The 14,153-nt window shown below is 38.3% G+C and overlaps 1 protein-coding gene across 4 annotated transcripts in view; it reads left to right on the top strand.

Annotated features, from left to right (window-relative positions):
- The first annotated feature begins 11,303 nt into the window (after positions 1-11,303).
- Positions 11,304-14,153, top strand: part of OSBPL3 (oxysterol binding protein like 3) — a 41,321-nt gene continuing 38,471 nt past the window's right edge. For all 4 annotated transcript variants that reach the window (XM_082499402.1, XM_082499400.1, XM_082499401.1 and 1 more), the window contains exon 1: positions 11,304-11,461. In XM_082499402.1, coding sequence (XP_082355528.1) covers positions 11,369-11,461 — 93 coding nt within the window. In that variant the 5' untranslated portion in view covers positions 11,304-11,368. The remainder of the gene's footprint in view (positions 11,462-14,153) is intronic.

Raw genomic sequence — 14,153 nt, 5'->3', positions numbered from 1 at the left:
GAAAATGACAGGCTTTTCAAAATTGGTTCCTGGATGCCATAGGGAGTAATAGCAAATTTAATCCCGTTTTTGGGAATGATACTGAATTTTTGAATAGGTTGGTGATTATTAATAGGTCAGAACTTGTATGGCCGGGAATGCTATCATTTATGTGAAAGCAAAATGTGAAGTGTGAAAACGTTTAATGCAGTTTTGGGTCAGCCTAAATGAATAGCACTTTAGGGTGGAAATTTTGGGAAGCACGAAGATACAGTCAAGTTTCACTGGATGCTATTCAGAGCCTGGCATGTGGCTCCCGTTTGTCCCACTTTTAAAATCTTTGTTCAAAAACCTAATGGTGCTGAAATGAGAGAAACATAAGGAGAGAGATCAGAATCTTTTTCTCCAAGTAATTTGGTAACTTTTTTTGTACTTTACACAAATATAAATTATTTGGGTTTTAGTGTGTGGGCCTCCTAAATGAACTGGCATGTGGCTCTAACAGCATTTTAATTCAATTGACCAAAAGAAAAAGATGGAATATACCACCAAGTGCAATGTGTAGTACTGAACTTTGGATTTCTTGACTTTTGCCTTTTAAAAGTATGATGCCTATTCAGCATGATAAGCTATTTATTCCTAAAATCATCGTGTGGTGATGCAATCGATACTGCAGTGTGACAGGAGATCCAGCTTGTTTTGTCACCGTATTTTATTTATAGTTTGGTTACTGACTTGAAGCAATGATCACCTTTGCTGTTCATCTGCCTAACTGGTATTGTAAAATCACACTAGAGAACAACCTTTCAGCATCTCACTCTAGGAACAATGTGGGAATAACTTCAACAACAACTACTTTATGATTCTCCCAGTTAGTGTGAGTTTTCTGCTCTGGAAGACCATTCTAATGAGGGACATCATGGGCCTGGTCCTTCAGTCAAAATAGGAACTATTTGTCCTTTTAAGTCTCTGCCATTATGTGCAGACTTTGAGTTTTGTTAGGCAGTCTGATGCATGTGGTACTTTTCTCGATATCTTTACGTTGCTAACCATGAAATGCTGCTCATAAATTTCATCCATAAAGAATTTGTTACATAGAAGCTCACCTCTTCTACTCCAGGAAAGCCTGTAAGTCCTTCCAAAAGGATATTTTTGCAGCAGTCTCTCCATTACACTTGCAGTGAAAATATGCTTAAACTACCTTGCCGTTTTCCCCAGATGCTGATGAGCAGTTAGGCAAGTTAGCATGCCTGAGAACAACAGCCTGAAAGAGGAGCTGGGGGACTGCCAGCTCCCATAGCCACCTTGTTTGTCTGCTGCTAGGACAGACAGTTAACTTATTTTCTTTTTTTTGAGTACAGAAGAGAAGACTGAAAACTGCACATGCTGATGATGTAACTTCTCCAAATGTAATCCTTCCAACTGCCATTGGTCATTCCAAGATTTATCTTTAATGTGATGTTCCATGTAAATCCTTGTCATTTTAGATTAACAAAAGTAAAAGATTTGAATATTTTTGACATATTTTATTATGTGCTCTCAAAAACGGTATAATGTAATGCTTAGGAGAAAAGGTTTGGTACATTTTATATAGAAATTTAAGGTTCTCTTGACTTAAACTGCTGTTCACAGCAATTTTTTTTCACATTCCTCCTCCAGCTCTTCACTTTCTATGTGCATTTAATTTTTCTACCTTTTCACAAGTAAATGCATAGAATAAAATAATGAAATTCAGTTCGATGGTTGTTTTAATTGTCTGTATGGCACAGGTATATTTCTTCTAGAAGAAAGTGTGAGTTATGAAAATGCTTTGATGTCTGCAAACTCCAAGTTTTGTGGTCAAGACTTGATGAAAACTTTGTATGTAAAGTTTCAATCTTGATCAGCCTTTGAAAAGACAATTTTATGTCAAAATACAGTTTTATGGAGTAAGCTTTGTAAAGGTGTTTTCCTCCTTTATGCTTTCTATATTTTATCATGTAGAAAAGATGTACTTGAATGAGTTTCTCAGACGTTTTATCCTAAATGTATCACTTGCTGGCAAAATTGTGGAAAACAGTCAGTGAAAGATGAGTACTAACAAAAGTTAGGGAAAAAATATGTAGGTCATCATGGGTGAAGTGGGCACAACTGCCATCTGTTAAGAAATTAGCTTTCAGCATTATGTTTCCTGCAACTTCATGTTATTATTTTAGACTTTTATTAAAAATAAAAAAAACCTTTCAGCTCCTTCCTCTAAGAAATGGTACTTTTTTTCTATTTTCCTTTTCAGAAATTCATCAAGTGCATTATATGAAAAATTATGGAAAATGTCTTGTTAAGTATATCAGGATGCACCTTATGCTGCGCTACTCATAATTAAACACAGGTTTTATTTATTTTTGTGTTGTAAGTCCTGATGGTCTAGAAAAGCCAGTACCATATGCAAGCATTTTGGAAATAAACAGAAAAATGGTGAGAAGTTGGGCAGAGAATAGAGAGAAGTCAAAGACCAAGAATGGTGGCACTCTTTTAATATGAAGCAGTTTAAGGGGAATCTATATCACTTGTAAACACTTCTGTTTATTGCTGCTTTTATAGCCTATAATTAAAATCCAGGTCATTCAGTTGCAGTTCAAGTATAACCAACCTCAAAAATGCTATGAAGCAACCAAGACGCTTGACTGCACACGCTATAAAACTTTTCATGTTTTTGTCTGCTGTCTCTGTAGCCTGTTAATGGTGACTGGAACTGAAATAAAAAATGACTGTACTCATTAGAAATAACAAATATGGATTGTTAAATTGTAGCATCCTTACAAAGAACTTGATTTGAGTTCAGTGAAAACTATTCATTCTTTCATATTGCTGAGGCATCCTAATTAAAACAGTCCATCTTTTAAACCTCTAAAAATTCTTGAGAACAGGAATTTAGCTGAAACTTTTTTAATCGTGTGAAATTTTGTTTGTTTTTAATTTAATTCAAATAGATTCAGGTTATGGTAAGGTACCGAGTATCTAAATGTAAGATTAGGGACAGAGTATCTTTTTCAGATCTGTCTGGTTCTGTTGAAAATAATACTGCTTCTACTTTCTTGCCCACAAGTTGTTGATGACCATTCCTGCATTTTGGCCAAGGCAAAGTATGTGAACTGCCCCCTGTGACAAATGGCTCTCCACTGAAGTGGATTAGGGAAGGCTCCTGATTTTATTTTTTTCCAATTTATTTATTTTCCTGGCAGGGGAACTACTGGTCTCCAGGAAAAAGGACAGTAATAAATTGCTTGGGAGCAAGAATTTCTTTAACTGTGGTTAAAAAGTGAATATGAATTTGAGCTCTAACCCATCAGTGAAGGCACTGAGCTGCTACTGAGATCCATTAAAGTTCTCAGCAGCTTTGTATTAACTCCGAGCTCTATTGCTGGAGGCAGGCCAGATTTTTACATTGGGATGTCATACTGTAGTAGACTTGTATAAACAAACTCAGTGCATTAAAACTCTATACATCTTCCTTGTTCTAGGCTGTCTGTACTAGTATTAAATTATTCAGAGTCTTAATTGAAGCTTTCCTTTTTGGCCAATCTCCTAACTTGCTTTTAGATTTTGTTCCATTGTAGCTAGGCAGCGGCAGGACAAGATCTGACGTGAAAGCACTCACTTTGAAATAGACCTTCTCCTCTTCCTGAGCATGGTTGCTGCTTCTGCAGCTTTGTATTTACTTTCTTCTGTTTTCAAGGTCAAAAGTTCTCTTACCAGCTCTGTCCAAGTACAGCCTCTAAGGTACCCCTAGATGGATTTGGCTTCTCCTCCAGCGTTTCAGAACTTGAGGAGGTTGTGGTGGGGTTCTGTCATTTGAGGTGGGGAGAGGATGTCTTTTATGGTCTTTTTCCTGCTCAAGAGCTACCCTGTTAACCTAGTCAGAGGCCCTCATCTCTAACCTGCATCTTCTTTTGCTGACCCAGCTATTGTGATTAATATTTTCCCATTTCATATTATTTAGGCAAAACACATTATAAATCTCAATGATTACATGCAATCTGGTTACCCATATTTTGCATCTCTCTGCTTCTAAGTCTCTTTCAGTTCATCTTTATCCCATGCCATGAAGATAATTTGCAGAGAACCTGATCTGTGGAATCTCTTTCCTGGTTCCTATTGTCAAGGTGTTCATTACAGTCATAAATATGAATGGATTAAAGACCAGCTGTGATGTAGAGTTTTCCAAAAGTGTGGTTTGCTCTGTCCACACCTGCTTTTCGTGGTTCTTGTCACCTGCATACATGTAGGTGATATGTTTCCACGCAAAAGGACAGTTGCAGGCATCGCCCTGTCAGTCCTTGAAGAGCTCTAGTGCAAACCTTAACATATTTAATTTTTATTTAAAACAAACATGTTTCTGTGCATGCTTTTTTCTTTATATTTGCTTTTTTTTTATTATTGGAAGCTTGGAGTTAACAAACTCTTACCTTTTGGTGTTAATAACAAAAATACTTGGCACTTGTTGGACTAACTGTCCTCAGTGTGCTTTATGCGTGTTAATTGTTCGTTACAACATAGCTCTAAAGTGTCAAGGTTTATTCACACATTGCACGTTCAGAAACACAGTGTTGGGAGGTTAGCGGCCCCTTGCCTAAGGTGATGTTAGAAAGGGTTAACATTGTGCTAACAACTACCTGCTGTTTTTCAGAATACTACACACCTCATGTTTCAAGCTATCTTAATACGAAAGACCTTCTGTAAAGAAATAATCTGCATAATATTTAAAAGAAATCTGTAGCTCTGCATTTATAAATACTGATGTTGTAAAGTACACTGAATAAGATGTACTGGAATGGGCTTAGACAGAAGCCTCTAAAGAAACAGTAAGTCAATCAAGAAGAAATGTGACATTTCCATAACTCATGGTCATTACACTTTATAAAGTGCGTAAACGAATTTCTGTGTATCCTAGGAAGAACTGAATCTTGTTACCATAGTCATTAAAGTTAATGAGATTTAAATTTTGAGCTAATAGGCCTGCTTATAAAGGAGAAGCACTAAACATTCTCAAAGAGAAGTGTTGTTTCTTTTGTAACTTTTTTCTTTTAGAAGTTAAGTGACCCGCACAAGACACATATGACAATTGCAGTGTATCATGGAAAAACAGGTATCTGGGAGGGGGATCCTAGTTTTTTGGATTTTGGTTTTGGGTTTGTTTTATTTAGAAAGTAGATGATGCCAAAGCATGAAAACTAAAACAACACATCAAAGAGGACAGTGCAGGCTTGTTGAATCCTGCCACTTTTTAATGAACATGTCTGGTATTTCTGCACGAGATGAAGGACTTCGGTGTTGTGTTTGGTGTTCATAGATACCCCATAATGTTTTTCTTCAGACTGTGGTGAGGATCATTCCTGGGCCACCAAAACTCTTCCAGTAGTCTTATTTGCTATTCTACCTGAAACCACAGGTGAATGGTTTGGGGTTTGTTTCTCCATAGATAAACCAGCTTCATCAGCTGGTTTAATAAAATATAATGCTTCACGTCAGCCTTGGTAGATTTATGCATCTCACAGCGTTAGGCAGCTTATCAGGTCACAAAAAGACAGTCTGATTCAAAGTTACATGGATGCCTTCAGTGATTTGACAGGAAAGTGATGTCTTTTTCTTGATGTACAGACAGTGCTATCTTAAGATCTTGAATTACTATATGCTGGCAGACTGACAGATATTTCCACAAGAAGTCACTGGCTTCCAGAACTAACATTGTGCCTATCAAAACTGAATCTAGGAAAACAAACAATATGTATTTCAGTACTATTTTAGCAATAACGAGTGCAGTATTAAAAAGGAATAAGCCTTGGGGTGTAGTGGAGTATCTTTGTTTTAATAAACAAAGCAAAGCTTTAAATAGTAACAGATAGCAGAAAAATGAAAGGCAACCTAGCTTGTGCCAAAGCTGTGATGGTAATGTTTCTACTTGTACCAACTCTGGGCCATTATCACCAACAGGTGGGCCTTTCCAAGGTTTTTAGTACAGACTGTAAAATGATGCCATGCGCCTGTTCCTTTCCTTACTGCAAATGACAATAAGCCCTTCTCTCTTGTCTATTGTCTGATCATCCTTTGTCTTTTCACTTGTAAGGTCTTCCCTAGATGAATGGCACTTCCCATGCAAACAAACCCCCTGCTTCTTTATTAATTGAGGGCTGTCAGCCTTGTTAGCATTGCTGTATGCAGTGTATCTGTTCCCAGTGTAGAATTTCATCCCAGCTCAGTAGGTGGTATTTTCTGCTCCGTCCTCTTGACAGGGAGACTGTGGACCCCTCTGTTACTTGGTCACAAACCGGTTCTTATGGTCCCCTAGCTTCTGGCTTCTCAATCAAGTGTGTGAGAGTTATGCTAGGAGCCAGAGGGGGCATGTGGGACACGACTCAGTCTGGTAGCTCCTGCTAGGGAACCCCGAGCTGCTAGGCTGTCCTGAGGCAAGGCTTTTTCTGAAAGGGGCAGGGGAAGAAGGAGAATTATTAATTATTTAGGACCTGACTGGAAGCTAGGTCAGTCATTTTAGTTATGATTCTTGACTGCGATTAAAAGTTGGGTGGAAAAGGTGATATGACAGCCGACTAATTACTGTAATAGTAAATCCATTACTGGACGTATTTTCTGTATCACAAGGCACTGAGACTTTTAACATATCTAGCTAGAATATATACCCATCAAGTTTTTTTTTATACAAGTGTAATCTATCGCAAATCTCCTGGGGGGGGTGGAAACAGCGTCAAGATTATGCATGTAAAATGAGTCATATCACATGTAGTATTATAGTTAGGTTCTATGGTGGATGTGAGGAAAAGGTGGTATTTTTATAGATATACTTATATTTCAAGATGCCAACTGACCTATTTCTAAATTTATATAAGATTATTCTAATAGAAGGATTGAATTATTTGCCCCAAAGGTTAGTGAAACAGCAGATACTTGCTTTGCTTCAGGAGAGTCTGACTAGACTTGACATTGAGGCATGTTCTCTTTGATGTCTTTCTTGGGATGTATTATACTGAATATTTTCTGGGTTTTTTTGCTTTCTGTACACTGGAACATACAGGATTTTCTTTCATCAAGTGAATGTTATACATGAAAAGTAATCTGGTGTTAAATGCAGTGTGTTTGTCGTTTGTCTAGCTTTTTTCCTTTCCCACTCTGTGTCTCTCTTGATTAGACAATTAGGAGAGTTTTGTTTGAACTACATTTTCCTCTTTTGGGTCACTGAAATAGTATGATTTAATTACTGCAGTAGCCTCCTTAAGGAGGTAGGCTAGATGGAACTGGTTCTTTCCATAATGGACTACTTCAGAGAGTCGTATGTGTCCATGGCTAATGAAAGTATCTACTCAACAGAGGTTGCATTGGATGATGTCTGCAGACAGCACCCATCTGATGGAAGGCAGTTCTGAAATAATTCCTGTTATTGTTAGTCGTCTCCCTAAGCTGTTTGAACTCTTGCTTTCAAAGATAGTTTTAATAACTTAGTTGTTTTAAACTATTTTATGCTTGTTTGTGCAAGTTTTCTTCTGTAAAGAGCATAGCTAGCAACAGGGCAGTATTTCTGTGCTTTGTCCTTCAATAGTATGAATCTTACGGTAATTCAGGAACAGCTAATACCCTCCTTGAAAAAACATTTCCAGTAGTTGTACATGGCATATCTGTAGTCTATAAATAATTCTTTCCTTTTTTGAGCCAGATGAGACAATGGTATAGATTAAAGCTGACAATCTGAAGTATAACAGAGAAAGCCATGAAAGCATTACTTGGAAAAGACCGTTGCTTTGTTTATCCAGGTGAATGTGAGTGAATGTAACTTAATAATTTAATAATAGCTACAGGTTTCAGCACAGATTCTTTTTAATTCTGTGAAAGTCACTCAGTGTGGCTTGCAACTCTGGTTTGGAATGCTCAGTCCTGTGCTTGCTGCGTCCACGTGACTCTCATCAGGCTGTTGTTCCTATTCTTCTGTTCACAAAACCTTAATTGACTACAGTTATAGAATGAGATGTACGCTTCCCAGTTTTGCTGCTCAAAATCTCTCTTCGGTGTTCTTTCACTGATGAACCAGCTCTGAAGCAGCTGTTAAGGCTTTATTTTTCTTCCAGAGCATAACAAACATAATTGCATAATGTTGATTTTTACTGCAGTTTTCTTTCTTTTTTTTTTCCTAAATTTCTCCTTTTCTTCTTTTATAAGATATGGAAAAACTTGGATTTTTCTGTGAACTTATTGTGTTGAGGGTTGCAAGAGATGAATATGATACTGAGGAGCTGCTTTGAACTCATGCAGTTTTCAAGGTTTGAGAGCAACTCGGGATGATACTTTTTTTAAAAATAGGTCTTCGTGTTCATATTATCATACGTTTGCATTAGCTTTAATTGATGTAGAATGATAAGGCTCTTAGTAACAGATGATAAGCAGAGATAAGTGCTATTTATGGGTTTAGGATGTAGTAGCTATAAATAATATTTGATACTCGTGTATTCTTAATTCTTTAAAATGCACCTGGCGAGGTCATTTGCAAAAGTACTCTCTTGGCCTACTTTTGCTGCTGTTGACTAGGTAGCAAAGAATTAGGCCAATACTTAGCACTTGTGAAAATTCCTGTCCTAAATTTATTTGGATTTGCCTCAGCCTCACACCTCTGATTTGTCTTTTTGAAGTGGACTAAAATAAGTGGTGCTGTGTGCTCCAGAGGAAAGGTGGGTACTCACACAGTTCTGAGGCCGTCCTGAGGTATGGGGAGGAGCAAATGTATTGAACCTGAAGTAACTAGATCATGATGACCTCAAAACATGTTTAGCTGCAATCTTAGCATAGTTAGCACAATACTGATTTTTATGCCTGCTTTAAAATTGTAATTGCTCTTGTGCCTGGTAGCCTTAAGTTCCACATGTAATGTAAAATATCAGTCACCCTAGAGAGGCCCAGTCACTGCTGTTGGCAGCCAGAATATAAGAGTCAGTTTGGGATGTGGGATCAGTGTTTTCACACTGGGCATCGTATAACTTAGATCTGGTGTGTCCTGGAGATACACTCGCAAGATACACATGCAATTGATGACAGCAACTTTCAATGCATTTTCCTGTGAATTAGAGCCTGTTCCTTGACATGAGCTTTGCCAGTCTTTGCCAAAATGCCAGATAATCACCAAGGAAAGCCAAGTGACACAGTGCTCGTTTTCAACATGGAGCAGTGAAGAGGACAGGCAGTTATCTGAGCAGTGTGCCAAAAAAGTAAAGAGCTTGCTGCACAGTGCTTTCAAGGGGGTGTTTGAACGATGAGTTTGCAGAAAGTGTGTTTCCATTCCTGTTGTGAATATTTGACCTCTGCTTGTTAATAGAGATGCTATCATTAAACTCTTTTAGTAAATGCAGCTTGAAGCTAAGCAAGAAGTTATACTTTATACTCTGCAGTTCAACAGCTGCCTCTATTGAAATAAATCTAAACCTGTTAAAAGTGCTAGTCCTTAATGAAATGCCACGCAAATTTATCTTGCAGATGGGAAGTGATTGTACCTTCTCCAAAATGCAGTATTCCTAATCTCAGTAGTAATTTCAGTGTAAAACCCATGTGCTAGGCCCAATTCAGATGTTGCTATCACATTGCTGTGCTGTTCTGGTTTCTGGTTTTCTTCAGGTGTTGCATTGTGCTCAGTGGCTTTGTACATGTCTTGTGCTTCCTGGAAATAATTGCCAAGCTGACTCACCGGGGAAAGAGACCCCAGCAGAGCTTGCTTTCTCACCTGGCTTTTGGAGACTGGTGCTGTTTCATTATTGGTGCTGAGCACAAATTTGCTCTGGGCGTAACTGAGTATTTGTAACTAGGTAAGGTAAATGCTATAAAGAGAGAGACCTTGTTTCAGTGAAAAGAGGGCACGTTGGTTGAAAAGTTACAGCAAGTCGTATTGCCAAAGAGGCACTGTAGACTGGAAAAGGTCTCTGGAAATTAGATAGTTCAGACTACAGCAGTAGGGAGAGAGGTTTTCTACAGAGTAGTGTTCTCCTCATCTTAAACATCTTAAATATACCACCGGGTTTTATTTGGGTTTTGGTTGGGTTTTTTTGGGTTGGGTTTTTTTTTTGTTGTTGTTGTTCATTTGTTTGTCTGTGGGTTTTGGTTTGGGGTTTTTTTAAGGGAAATGAATTCTTAAAATATACAAAGTGTTTTACTAGGGATCTGAAAATGCTGCTGAAGAGGTTTTTAAGCCTCTTCAAGAAAAAATGAATGGCAAACTTCAATAACCAGTGATTCCAGTTCAGGACTGTTCTGACAGCACAAGCGAGGGCATTGTGAAGTAGTGCCTCCCTATTTCACCAATGATATTTCTCTTCTCTTTGTGGAAGCTTCCTTACCTTCTTTGGTGGTGGTTCCTGCACTGTTCCTAATGTGCAAATGCCTTACCCGAGACAATAAAATCTGAAGTGATACACCCCTATAAACTCCTCCAACAACCCCAAGTTTTGGAAGGCATCACCCTTTTGTTATGTCCTCTGTTTGATTTAAAAAATATGCAGTTGTCATGGTAACTCTTGCCCACACTGGAAATCCTTTATTGGGAGTTTCTGGCATGGCTTTTATTTGCATATGCTGCAAACAGCACTGTTATTAAACAGACTGTTCGTTAGTCTTCCAGTTACTGACTGAGACAACTGATGTGACAATAGTTACAACTTTCTGACTCCAGGTAAGAGCAGTTTTGCACAGCTCTATGCAGCAAAGTTTGCATGCTCACTAGTTTTATGTATTGCTCTTTTATAGAGAGCCTTTTATTTTTTTCCCTTACAACCCGAAGCCATGCTTACTTTTTTAAATTATTAAGGAACTGGGAAAAAGAATTATTTTTGTGATTACTCACCATTCTTTCTGAGACATTTTATAAGATGCTTTCTTCTCATTTTCAGGCTGTTTTGGTCCATTTTATATAGATATTTATTATACTCTATGTGTGTCTTTTTAATTAATTTAAATCTTTAAAATGATGCTTGATACTGTACTTTATCATCTGAATAAATAGTGAAAATTAAAACATGTGTTTAGCATCCAAAATTCATGTTATTCCTGTTTGAGACTTGACAATTTATCTTAAAGTGATTGTTGAATAAATTTCTAATAATGTACAGGAACGCAGTCAGTTTCTATTACCAAAGGCTTTATTATGATTCATGCTACAGGATGGCAGTAAGAGACAGCATCTGATAATTTGGCTTTTTGTTTCTCTTTTTCCTTTTAGGAATTTCCATGGGATGCAGATCATGCCTCTGGACTGCATTTGGGTAAAGGATGAGTTCTGCATTTCTCTCAGGAGTCTTCCAACACATTTTCTAAATTACCTTGTAATGGTGTTCTAAGTGAGCTTATGTGAAACAAATGATATTGGACCATGAGTGAAGAAAAAAGCTTTGGTGTATCCCAGAAAATGTTGTCTCCTTCAAGAAGTACAAGCAGCTGCTCCTCCAAGCAGGGAAGTCGACAGGTAATGCAAACTTTTTTAACCAAACTGAAAGCATTACTAAGATTGGCTGTTACTTTTGCTCTTGAATATCGGTGAATCTCTCAAACTCTGTTTTTCTGTTACTTGTTTATTTCATCACTTTGTTGTCCTCACTCTCTTTTCTTTTTTTGTTGTTAGCAGCATCTTGTTTTGAGTCAAATGCAGTAAACACACATAACTGAATAGCAGGCACTTGTAAAATGGGAATGCTAACAGTGAATTTGAATTTCTATCATATTTTATGTATAGTGTCTTTATAGTGAAATATTGCTGCCATAGCAGCTTGGTCTCAGTGGTTTGATCCTGAAATCCCAAATCTTCTCTGTAAGATACTGCTTCTGTGGTAGAATATTTTGTAACTGCTCTGCTTATTTCAAATTTCCAGGGGAAGGTGTGCGTGCATGTGTGAAAGAGAACACACTTTTCTGAAACTTGACATATGCCTCTTTGACAATGAAAAAGTGCCTGTGAATGTCTGTGTGTGCTAGTTGTTGCTGTAGGACTGTAATTATGAAAATAAGTCTTTATGTAATGTGATGCATCTGGGTGCCTAATGCAAAGGGTGCTTTGTTTTCTGCAGAAATTATGCTATTCTTTAAACCTCACAGTTTCAAAAGACATGTCTATGAGTGTTTGCACCTGACAAGTGAGACCGCTGAAGACAGCTTTTCTTTGTGGGGAAGAAACATTGACTTGCAGGCACACTGAGATTTAAACTTAAAGACACTCCATCCACACTTGCAAAATCATGAGCAATACCATAGAATCATAGAATGGTTAGAGTTGGAAGGGACCTTAAAGACCATCTAGTTGCAACCCCCCTGCCATGGCCAGGGACACCTCCCACTAGACCAGGTTGCTCAAAGGCCCACCCAGCCTGGCCTTGAACGCCTCCAGGGATGGGGCATCCACAACTTCCCTGAGCAACCGGTTCCAGTGTCTCACCACCCTCAGAGTAAAGAATTTATTCCTAATATCTAATCTAAATCTATCCTCTTTCAGTTTAAAACCGTTATCCCTCTTCCTGTCACTATACTCTCTGATAAAAAGTCCCTCCCCATCTTTCCTATAGGTTCCCCTTTAGGTACTAGAAAGCTGCTGTAAGGTCTCCCCGGAGCCTTCTCTTCTCCAGGCTGAACAACCCCAACTCTCTCAGCCTGTCCTCATAGAAGAGGTGCTCCAGCCCTCTGATCATCTTTGTGGCCCTCCTCTGGACCCGCTCTAACAAGTCCATATCAACATAGACTGCTCAACATAAACTGTTGTTTGTACAAATGCTGGCCTAGTGGAGCTCTTGAAGCTGCCTCAGGTTAAAATTTTAATTGGAATTTAGCATCCCAATCTGCCAAAAGCTTTGGAGACCTCAGCTGTGTTTTGAAATAGCACCTGCTTTTCTGGGACTTCTGGCCCTGTACATACAATTGGCGAAGCAGGCAAATCTCTGAACAATTTATGCCTTTTAAAGTGCTGTCTTTGTAAGAAATGCTGTGCGTTTCTAGTATGCTGAGCAAAGAAATTCTTGGTTTAGATGCCTTTTTGGTTTTCTGCAACATTTTTTATATCCTTGGTATGAGATTACATTTAAAAAGTGTAATTTAAAAAATTTGGTCTTGTCTGTTTCAAAAGTTCATGTCTATCAAATGTTATCATGTAGTATTTAAATAATAAGATTTACATGAGCATGACTAAATCCACTGGTGTGTTACACAGCCAGTGTAAGTAGGCATACTTATGCAGAAGCAATTTCTGCAAAAACCTCGCATACTGCCATTTAACATGATCAAATTTGTTGGCTAGCTCAGGCTTTTGATACTGGGCAGTGAGGATGTTGAGATCTTTCTTGTGTCCTGTCCCTTTGCTCCCCCCTTCCCACAGAGCATTTTTTGTCACACCTGATCAAGTAGTTTTGTTTATATCATGAATTGCTTCTTTTCTTACTCAGCCTCTTGTATTGTTAAATTGGAGCTTTACAGTCTGTCCCTACTAATATCCACCTTCTCAGGCCTGATAAGGCTGGGGATGAGTGATGCCACCGTTTGCCCTTTTCATCTGCATGTTAGTTTAAATGACAGCACTTTAGGTGTTCTATTAAGAAGACAGCAACAATCTAAAGTTCTATGAATCTGTTAAAAATCCCCTAATCTAAAAGGTAGCACAGATGTTGGTTTTTTTTTTTATTTCTCCAGTGCCCTGGTAGAAAATTACAATGCAACACTGTTATTGATACTTTTTTATTAATAGTATCATGAAAGTTGAAATAATTTTGCCGTATGCTGTGCAAATTGGGGAGTGAAATGCTATGATTTTGATATCCTTTCCACCTTCCAGCTCCATGGAGGGCTTCTTATTCTTCCTTCAAACACTTGTGCCTCTCTCGAGGACCTTCAGAGCTACATTCATTGTAGGTTAATGACAGATCTGCCTGAGAGATGCTTTTCTCTGTGCTGCTGATCTGACACAGAAGTTCTTTTAACCTGATTAAATAGAAAGACGTTCTGAAATGCGCAGGGGAAGGGACCTGGACAGTTCATTTGTTTTTCCCCCAAAACAGTGGGGTCTGAGTTTTGAGTCTCTCTGATTTCCTGGGCACAGACTCTGTTGCAGGTACACGCTGGCACCAAATAATAAGCTACCTGAGATGGGGGTATGGAATGCCTGTAGTACAAGGCTGCTG

This window comes from Vanellus vanellus (genome assembly GCF_965231255.1).
Source record: "Vanellus vanellus genome assembly, chromosome: 2".
NCBI classification, from domain to species: Eukaryota; Metazoa; Chordata; class Aves; order Charadriiformes; family Charadriidae; genus Vanellus; species Vanellus vanellus.
This window is presented reverse-complemented; position numbering and strand designations above follow the sequence as displayed.